We start from the raw sequence: 9,617 nt of genomic DNA on the forward strand, positions 1-9,617 counted from the left end.
TATGTGCAGATGGGCTTGAGGATGGAGGTGTAGAGCAAAACCTTGTACGACGCAGGGGCGAACGGGCGTTAAAAATCCAGTGGGGTCTGTTGGCTTTTAGTTTTAGATGTTGTATTTTGCATTGGATGTTCCATTGTTCCATGGATTTGACGAAAGCCACATTGATGAGCAGGGATAACATTGTGTGCTTCTAGATATGGTATTATGCGAGTTAAAATGCATTTTTCGAACAACTTAGACAGACACGATAACAAACTGATTGGTCTGTACGATGACGAAATTGTATGGTTTTTTCCGGCCCTCAGTATCATAATGATAATAGATTTTTTCCATTTTTTTTGGATAGTAGCCGAGTGTCATTATCCCATTGAAGAGCTTACAAATAACCTTAATGGCAGAATTTTAAAGTTCGATTAACATTTTGGTATTAGTTGGTCACCGCCAGGGGCCTTTTTCTGTTTCAGTTCCCCAATGACTTTCGAGATCTCCTTTGGCAGAAACCATATTGGTAGGGAAATATATTCAGATTCGATTTGTGGTAGGACAACTGAACAAGTGGCGGGGTTTGGCTGGAAGACGCGAAGTTAAATTTATGGTTAAATTTGATGAGTGAGCGTACATACTTTTTGTATTTTAACCAGTTAGCTTTGAAGCAGAGCTATTTGCACTTGCGAATGGTCTGACGACAGGTCCGAAAGCGCTTTGGCGCTTATTAAATTGCGGGGAATGTTTTTGTCACCGCAAAGTCTGTTAGGTCTGGAACTTTCCTGGGGTATGTTGGCCAGTATGTTTTGAGTATATTTCGGAGAGGATGTAATTCACCATTTTGATAGGCATGTGACTTTAACCCTTAAGGATGGGGTGTGCTGGTAGTTACTAATTTTGGTAAAAATGGAGCATATGTGTGAACTGAGGCTGTGTCTTCATGCGTTTATAGATCTGGTCTTTTTCTCTTTTTTTTATTTCTTCTAGTAATTGGCGTGGCGTGAGATAATAATTAGCAAAATTGGCAACAAAGCCTCGCTGTATCTGACAGAACTGGGTACGAAATACCAGAACTTTAACAATCAAGTGACCAACAATGACGACCCGCAGGCTGATGACTGTAATTCTCCGACATGTACATAGGATCTCCGGACGCCTGGCATATGGTATTAGAAGGATACGGAAGACAATGCTGACGAACATATTAATGGCTGAAGAGAATGACGCATGATAGTTCAGTGAAAATATCGGTGTGTGGGAAATACTGGTCAGAAAAGAAGGCTACAGATTCATATACCATTTCATGGTTTCTATGGACATCAACTTCGTTCACAATCACTGTTTAACAGTTTGTTCACTGTTTGATGTCCAATCGATAGGAACGATGTCCGATGGTTCTGCGGACTATGGTCAATCTTTTTATACATATTCTTAAAGTCAACATTTGTATACGATTAATGCATACCCATTTCAAATTGCTTAAGATTTAATTCACCCTTACCGTCAAGTGTGCGCTCTTGTCTGATTATGCGCGGAGGTGCAAAGTCACCTCAACCTTCAGGTCTGTGCTCATGTATGCTTGTGTGCGGAGGCGTGGAATTTTATTTTTAAGAGTTTTAATGAAAAGCTACAGTTTGTAACTTACAAAGGCATTGCTTTCTAACGACACTAAACTCATTTTTTTAGTAGTGAACCTTTAGGCATTCCATCGTACAAAAGGATAAACCATGATGCTTTACAAATATTCTTAACTTTAAGGTATTTTATTGATATATGTACTATGGAAACGGACTTAAATATACCTTTATTTTTGAAACACTAAGTAACTATAGGGACATCTATGAGCAACAGTCTCCGACACCGCTGGCCTAGAAAACGCTGATCTTGCACACACGCAAGAATAGGGCGATCGCTATTGGCCAATGTGCCTACCGAAAAGCAAAAGTTTCCGTGGCCAAAACTCATTTTTCGCGAGTATGAAAATTTCCTGTTTATCAATCTTACCATTTTAGAAAATTATCAAACTGCTAAGTTACATACCTAAAATGGTAACTTAACAGCTTAGTGCAAGTGAACACCACATGCTGTTTTAAATGATTACTTTGTGGTCCAATTTCAAATTGGCATATCTGTAATATATGTATCTATAAGATAACCGTTACTATATTACACAATTTGAAAATATTCATTTTGCTATTGAAAATTACCCAAGTGCCACCTATTGTCGGAGAAAGCATGTTGAGTAATTGCTAGTGACGTCACAAGCCATGTGAGGCATAATAACCTAAATTTCTTCATAAGTAGCGATATATATGTTCCGATTTAAGAAATCTTTTGTAAATCGATAGATATTAACAGAAAGAAGTTATACAAGGTCAAACGAAGCATTCATAATATAATTATAGACGCCACAGTGTTTCGCGGTTTGTGGGCTTTAGAAGGCGTGGCCGGATGAAAACTCGTGGAAAGTTGCAGCGGCATCCCTAAAATACGTGTTTTTAAGCCTAACTATCTAGTTTTTTTACTTTTTGAGATTTTTGTATTTTTGATTTTTTGGCTTTTGTGGGAGTCAGGGTGGGCGTGGCTAGATGGATAAAAAACAATTCGCATTTGGGGCATCATAAAAATTTACATGCGTAATCCGAACTTTCTATCACTTATAGATACCGAGATATCAGGTTTTCTTGAAAATGCGAAAAGCGTCTTTTGAGCTTGGAGGGCATATGGGTGGGTGTGGCCAGATGATAGTACTACTAAAAGATGCGCTGGCATCCAAAGTTTATACATACTGAATTTCAACATTCTAGCTCTAATAGTTTTCGAGATTTCAGCGATTTTAGTTTATCGCGATTTGTGGGCGATAAACTTGCGCTGTCCCGGGACCTCAAGAATCTTCATGCTTAATCTCAACTTTGTATCTGCTATAGTTCCTAAGATCTCAGCGTTCAAGGACGGACGGACGGACGGACAGACGGACATGGCTCAATTGACTTTGCTATTTATCCTGATCAAGAATATATATACTTTGTAGGGTCGGAATCGCTTCCTTCTATCGGTTACATACTTTTCAACGAATCTAGTATACCCTTTTACTCTACGAGTAAAGGTATAATGATTTTTGATTCTTCAGGTTAGTACTATGTGTTTATCCTAATAGTTTGTGTATTTCGTTCGTATTTTTCTAAAAACTTGTATATTAAGCAATTGATGTCCCCTTGTCACTTTTGGAAAGAAAGTTGAACTTTCCAAAGGGTTTAAAAAAAGGTTCAAATTGAAACGGTGAATGTCCACCGGTGATTGCAACGTAAGGGAAGACGACAATAGATATTTTTTTCAAAAAAATAAAAAAATTTATGACAATGATGAGGTTGAAAATGAATGCATAAAATAATAATAACTTCTATATTTAGTATCCGATATTGATCCCATCCAAATTTGCAGGACACATTTGAACTTAAACATTCATTCTGACATTTCCTAACTTGAAAATTGCGTTAAATATTCGTTTTTCCTACGGTTTCTGTGGTCGGAGGGGGGCGTTGACACGCCGTCTTTCCTAAAAAAAACCTTTCTATAGTAATAACCGTAATTATACAAGAAACCCGTAGAGAAAAATTTGGTTCAAAAACGGATCAAATTTAACATAGTGCCATGGAGAGTGTCAATGACTTAGCATGTGAGTTAAGACCACTCAAAGCCACAAAATGATATTAGTCACGTTGCCAGAAAATGGAATATTAGCACGAAGGACAAATGGCATAGCTCGCACGAACGATAAGATTTTAGTAGCGCAATGTAATATAAACCTAGAGAGGCTAGACATAATGTCAGTCGCTGATTATTTTCCGCAGAAAATGACTAGCGATTCACCTTCTGATATTGTCCGGAACCCGCTGCATACTCTAAGGGCACAGAGTCTGTATGTTGCCTCCATACCCTTCCTGTACGATGCGGTGCTGACTGCATTCGCCCATATGGGGGCCGCGTACAACATAGTTGCCTTGCACAAAGATTGTAAGAGTAGCCTGCGTCCTTGTTTTGGTCCTCTGGCGTTCAGCATGATTCTTGACAGCGCTATAGCACCGTTGGAAGCTTTATTGCTTGCTTCTGCGAGGTGCTCCATTAAGGACAGTCTGGTATTCATCATAGCTCCCAGGTTTTTGATTGCTCTTGACGGTTTAATCGAGATAAATCCAACCTGAATGGTGGCTGTCTCCACCAGTTTACGGCTCGATATGAGGACTGCCTTTGTTTTGTGGCGTGCTATGTCAAAGCCGACCGTTGAAAGGCACTACTTTATGATGGTCACCGTTAAGTTTACGAGGTACTCTACGTCCTCTAGCGTTTCAGCCACTGTGACACTCCAAAAAGCAGGCTAACAGCATTCACCAGTACTGATCTTTGGAGGAAGCGAGGTGGCCAGCTTTTTTTCTGGTCCTGTTTTCCCTACCGTCAGGGGATAGCTTCCGATTTTTTAGCATCCAAGGAATAGGCCGGTCCTGTTGTCCATTTACGCGGCTCGCTGATTAGCGCTACATCAGCCTTTAAGTCGAGCGTGGTCTGACTTAAAATTACATTTGCTGCCTAGCAATGGTTCACGTTTACTTGCATGATCCTCACTTTGCTGTTTGTTTCCTGCTCATGGGGCATCTACTGCTTCTTTCTATATGGGTAACCTGTATCCTCTTCGCTTTGCCTCATAGGAACCACTTGGACCCACTTGAGCAGTTTGCCACCATATGACCCGGTTTCTTGCATTTCACACTACAGCCGCTGCGGCCTACCTCGCTTCTTCACCTTATCGCTATGTGTCCGAACTCCAAGCATTTGTAGCAGAGTCTTTCTGCCACACGCACTTTTACACGGCAGCTCGACCAGCCCACCTTAATTTTGCCTGCCGCCAGGAGCTGTTTTGCAGCTTGCTGCGCCAGTCTAATAATGGCCATATATTTCCTAGTGTTCTTCGGGACTGGCTGTCCTACCCTGGCTCTTTTTTGGCCACCTGGAGTGGCCACCGCCATTTCCCTGAATACATGGCTATAGGAAGCGAGGCTTGGCGTTGCTTGCGTAAACACACGCTTATCTGTACCCTTAGGAAGTCGGTTTCTAGCTTTCTGCTTAGGTCTATTTGTATCTCCTTAACTAACGTTTTTTCTCATTACAGGCTGATATCAGCCAGTCAATTAAGCCCTCCAACTCTTTTACCAGATCAGCTGGTAAATGTACATATGTACACATACATACATATGTACATAATTATAAAAAAAAAGACTAAAAAAGGAATTAGCACACGTAAAAGAAAGTCATATATAGTTAAAAGGGTTAAATGTGCATCTGATATGTGATCATACATCTTTGATTATAAGTGTGTTAATTATGGTAACCTTAATAATATATGCAAAACGGATGTAGCGGATGTAATGTAGCATTAACACATTATTTCTAATTAATATCTTAGTGATTTTCAATTTAATTTTTCAGACTATAACTTGTTTAAAAATACATCTATGATTTATATGAGACTAGCTACCCATAGCCGAATACCAGTATTCAACTTAGTTGGAGAAATGTGTTTTTGCTGCAAGAATTATTTTTAACTGTTACCAACCTTTGGAGTCATCAGTCCCAGTCGAACGCCAGTCATAAGATGCACAACGTGCTGTTTGCGGTCTTCCGGCTTCCAGTCGATCCATTTTACGCACAGTTTCCACACATGGTCTTCTTCCCGGGTGTTTAGCTCATCGTCGCTTATTATACTGTAAAAGTCCTTTACGTTCATATCAAGAATGTCAGTATTGCAGTTTGCCACTTCCGTAAAGAACCTTAGCGTGAAATTGCGAGCCTTTAGGTAAAGGTCCTTAAGGAATCGGAATCTGGCGGAAAACGGGGTTTCATTATAAAAATCAAAACAACTATATGATGATGAGCGAAATTTAGCTTTTCTTTTTAACTTACCTTGCATATCCCATTATACTGACACAGTTCTCGGGAGTAAGGGAACGGCTAAGGTAGTCAGTGCACTGCTTGACTAAACCAACCATTCCAACGTAGTCCGCGCAGATAAGAAGTTCGTGCACATTGTTCTCGGATATGTTGGTTTGACGCAGGTAGGCGTATTGAATCACACAATTCATTATGCATGCGTTTATGCCAGGGATGTGGATAACGCATTTCTGCTCAACTGAACTAGACCCAGCGCATCCGCTAATGTCAGCACTAAACCCAGTAAACTGAGCCCTGGCGGGGATATGTGGCAGCAGAAAGTATGTGCGTTTAATTAAGAACTTACCGAAAGTAAGAGCTGCATGAACACATTATTGCGCGGTGTACATTAAATATCTGATCCCCCACCAAAATCTGGGCATCGCACAGGAGATTCGCCTCGCGCAGTTCATTTAACGTGTTAAGAGCTTCATCGCTTACGGTGGCCAGCAAATTCTTATTGGATTCTTTAAAGACAACAGTGGTGTTTGCGGGCCCGAGAACATCGTCCTCCGGATATCTGTCGCCCGTATTAAGCTCCATCAAGTTTATTAAAATCGGGGGAAGGTAAATTTCAAGATAGCAGTTGAACCACTTCGTGGTATTGATCTCTGATGTTGATTAAGGTGAAAATTTAGTTTTTAAATGGATATTTTAGGTTCGATCTGATGCTATGGTGCTCACCTTGTAAAAAATGTTTTGCTGTTTTCTTTTTATTTCTGCGAAGGAGAAAAGACTCCCTATTTTAATTAAGAAAAATAAATAATGCCCGATATTTTATAAACAGCATGACAGCTTTTTATATATTTATATATTGTATGTAAGCCAGTAAGACCCCCAAACTCAAAACTGCGTTTAAAATCTATTATTCTGATAACTACGGTTTTAAGCAATGACAGCTTTATGCTGGCAAATGAGTTCTGAAACTAGGCTATCTACAAATGTAAGTATGTATACTCTCAAATCCTGTCTTAAATGTATCTATATATTTATAAGAACGGCTTTACCAATATGGCTTGGTAAGGAGGTAGCTTAGAGCCAGGAAAAAGAACATAGGATATCTACTAAAATCGTCGTACGTAGATAAATCATTCAAACAGGGATGCTAAAATCGACTTATAGCATTTAGTAACAGAAATAAAGAAATACATATATTCAACATATTCAGTGACGTTTTTGTTTTGGTTTTTACTTGTATTGCAGTTATATTTATATATTCAGCACTCTTATTACTGACCCATCAAATGCCAAATTAAATATTAAATTTAAACAGAAGTTACAAAGAGTGAATACCAGTGCAAGTGGTCGGAAATGTTCAAGAAAAAAAACAAAACAAAACAAAAAAATTGTATTTCGTTTGGTGACTGAATGAGGCGGAGAGGGAAAAAGGAAAGTGCCGCGTTAGTATGGTTCGACTGGTTCGTGCTTCTCAGTCACAAGAGCAACGTGAGGCAGCGACGATGCAAAATCGTCGAGCGAGCAACAGAGGTCAACATATATATCCTCCTTTTGTGTCTATGACCTTTTGAAGAGATTTGGTACGGAATCCAACAAGGTTTGGAGTTAGTTCAATTGCATCTTTTTCCATATTATCGACCACACATTTTCAATTATATTCAAGTCCACACATTGGGGTGACACTAGATTGTTTCCACCACTACTTCTCGCAAAAATGTCGTAATAATTTTCGCCTTGTGGCAAGGAGCGTTGTCCTGCTGGAGAATAAATGCTTCACCGATAAATCTGTCGTCGCTGGAAAATGCAAAATCGTTTAGAGTATTTACATATTGACCCTGGTTTATAAATCCGTTAATGGGAACTAAGTCTCCCACACCATTATAGGAAACGCATCACCAGAACATTACGCTCCCACCTCCTGGCTTACTTCTTTGCAATAATCTTTGTTTAATCGTTCATAAACTTTTTTTGGTGATGAGTGGAACTCAAAACTACTCTCATCCGTCCACAAAACATTGCGCCAAAATGAGAAAGGCTTTGAGATGTACTTTTTTGCAAAGTCCTAACGCTTGAGTTTATTATAGTTTATTGCTATATATGTTTTTATGCCAGACTCAATTAAATGCCTGCTTATTTTTCTTTCACTTATAGAATTTAAAGCAGTCAAATTTCACTCGCAGCTTTTGTGGTTTTGAGAGGATAATTTTTGATTTGGCGTACAATCAGGGTTCTGCATCAGTTGTTGTCTTTCGTTTTCGGCCTGCTGCGCGTGAATTTATTATTTGATTTATTTTTTTTATATTTTGTATATGTTGGTTGCTAAGAGGATTAGTCCTATGGTATCGTTTAATTTGCATCCAAGTTTCAAGCATCTGGCTATATCGGCTAGAGTACTATGAAACCTCTCTACTTGGCCATTTGATGTGCGTTGGAAATTGTGATATTTAAATGATTTAACAAAATGGTTTTAATAGTCTCAGAACTTAATGATCTTTCATTATCCCAGTAGATTGTTTTGGTTTTCGGAAAGAAATTTATTATTTGTAGTAAAGGTGCTTTTTACTATGGCCCTTGATGCGATGGTTTGCACTATGGCGAATTTTAAGAATTTGTGGATACGTGTAAGGAAAAGGGCTCCATCTGTTGAGAAAATATCGAATTTCCCCAACGAATGAAGGTATATGAGTTTCTGCGACCATTTCTTTTGATGGGTGGCGTTTTTATTTTGCCATGGAACCATGGAAAAAATAGCCCCTAAGAATTTGTTTTACATTTTCTTGTGCTGCTCGGTGAGCCTTGTTCTGTTCTATTATGACAATTTCTTTCTGTTCGGTTGAGTCTGTTATGACCTGTACGAAGTTTTTCGTGTGCTTAAAAGAAGGGCTAGGGAAGGACTCTACTAGTCGGTGCTGGTTAAACGCTAAGGTTGGTAGGGAGCAATGTATCGCGTTTACTACCTCTGCGTTTACAACATCGTGTAAAGCTTCCATCAGATTTTCCTGGTTGGGAGTTACGAGTATGTGCCTGACCTTGCTCTTAAAAAAGATGAATGTACCCACCGAGAAACTATTTCCGTCCTCGATTATTATTTGGTTTTGGAAGCAGTTTACTGGGCTGTCGGTTGTCTCGATGGTGTATATCAGGGACCCTTCGCTATGAATTGTGGCTACGTCCGACTCCTGTCCGTCTTCTAGAGTGTTAATGTTTTGGCGAGATAATGCGTCTGCCACGAAATTTTCTTTTCCTGGTTTATAAACCAGTTTTGCACCATTGTCGTCAATAATCCCTTTCCAACGCTTCAGCTTTGCATTGGTATAGGTAATTCCGGAGGCTTTTAAGTGCCCAAACAATGGCAAGGAGCTCTCGCTCATAGGTTGCGTAATTTTTTTCGCTATCACGTAGGGCGCGTGATATCATTGTGATTGGGCGGCCATCTTGAGATAGTACTGCCCCTAGTCCGAATGGCCTCTTAAAGTCTGGATATGAGAGCAAAACGTCCTCCGATGCCAAGATTTCCCTCAGTCTGCCAAACGTATCTCTCTGTTCCTTGGTCACGTTGATATCAATCTTACTCGATTGATATTTACTAACCTTACCATTTTCTGCCTTCAGGATGCTTGTTAGGGGTCTTGCGATGGTCGCGAAGTTTTTAATGAAGCACCTGTAGTAGCTTGCTAACCCTAGAAAAGATC

The 9,617-nt window shown here is 39.6% G+C and overlaps 1 protein-coding gene across 1 annotated transcript; it reads right to left on the reverse strand.

Annotated features, from left to right (window-relative positions):
• Positions 1-526: 526 nt before the first annotated feature.
• On the reverse strand, positions 527-6,786 carry LOC108103277 (kelch-like protein 10). The gene is made up of 6 exons (XM_017208688.2): positions 6,652-6,786; positions 6,275-6,578; positions 5,941-6,222; positions 5,594-5,858; positions 624-849; positions 527-569 (listed from the first exon to the last, which is right to left on the reverse strand). The coding sequence occupies exons 2-5, from the start codon at positions 6,508-6,510 to the stop codon at positions 844-846; spliced, it is 789 nt and encodes a 262-aa protein (XP_017064177.1). The 5' UTR covers positions 6,511-6,578; positions 6,652-6,786; the 3' UTR covers positions 527-569; positions 624-843.
• Positions 6,787-9,617: the final 2,831 nt, after the last annotated feature.

Source organism: Drosophila eugracilis, unplaced genomic scaffold (assembly GCF_018153835.1).
Source record: "Drosophila eugracilis isolate 14026-0451.02 unplaced genomic scaffold, ASM1815383v1 contig_1374, whole genome shotgun sequence".
Taxonomy (NCBI): Eukaryota; Metazoa; Arthropoda; class Insecta; order Diptera; family Drosophilidae; genus Drosophila; species Drosophila eugracilis.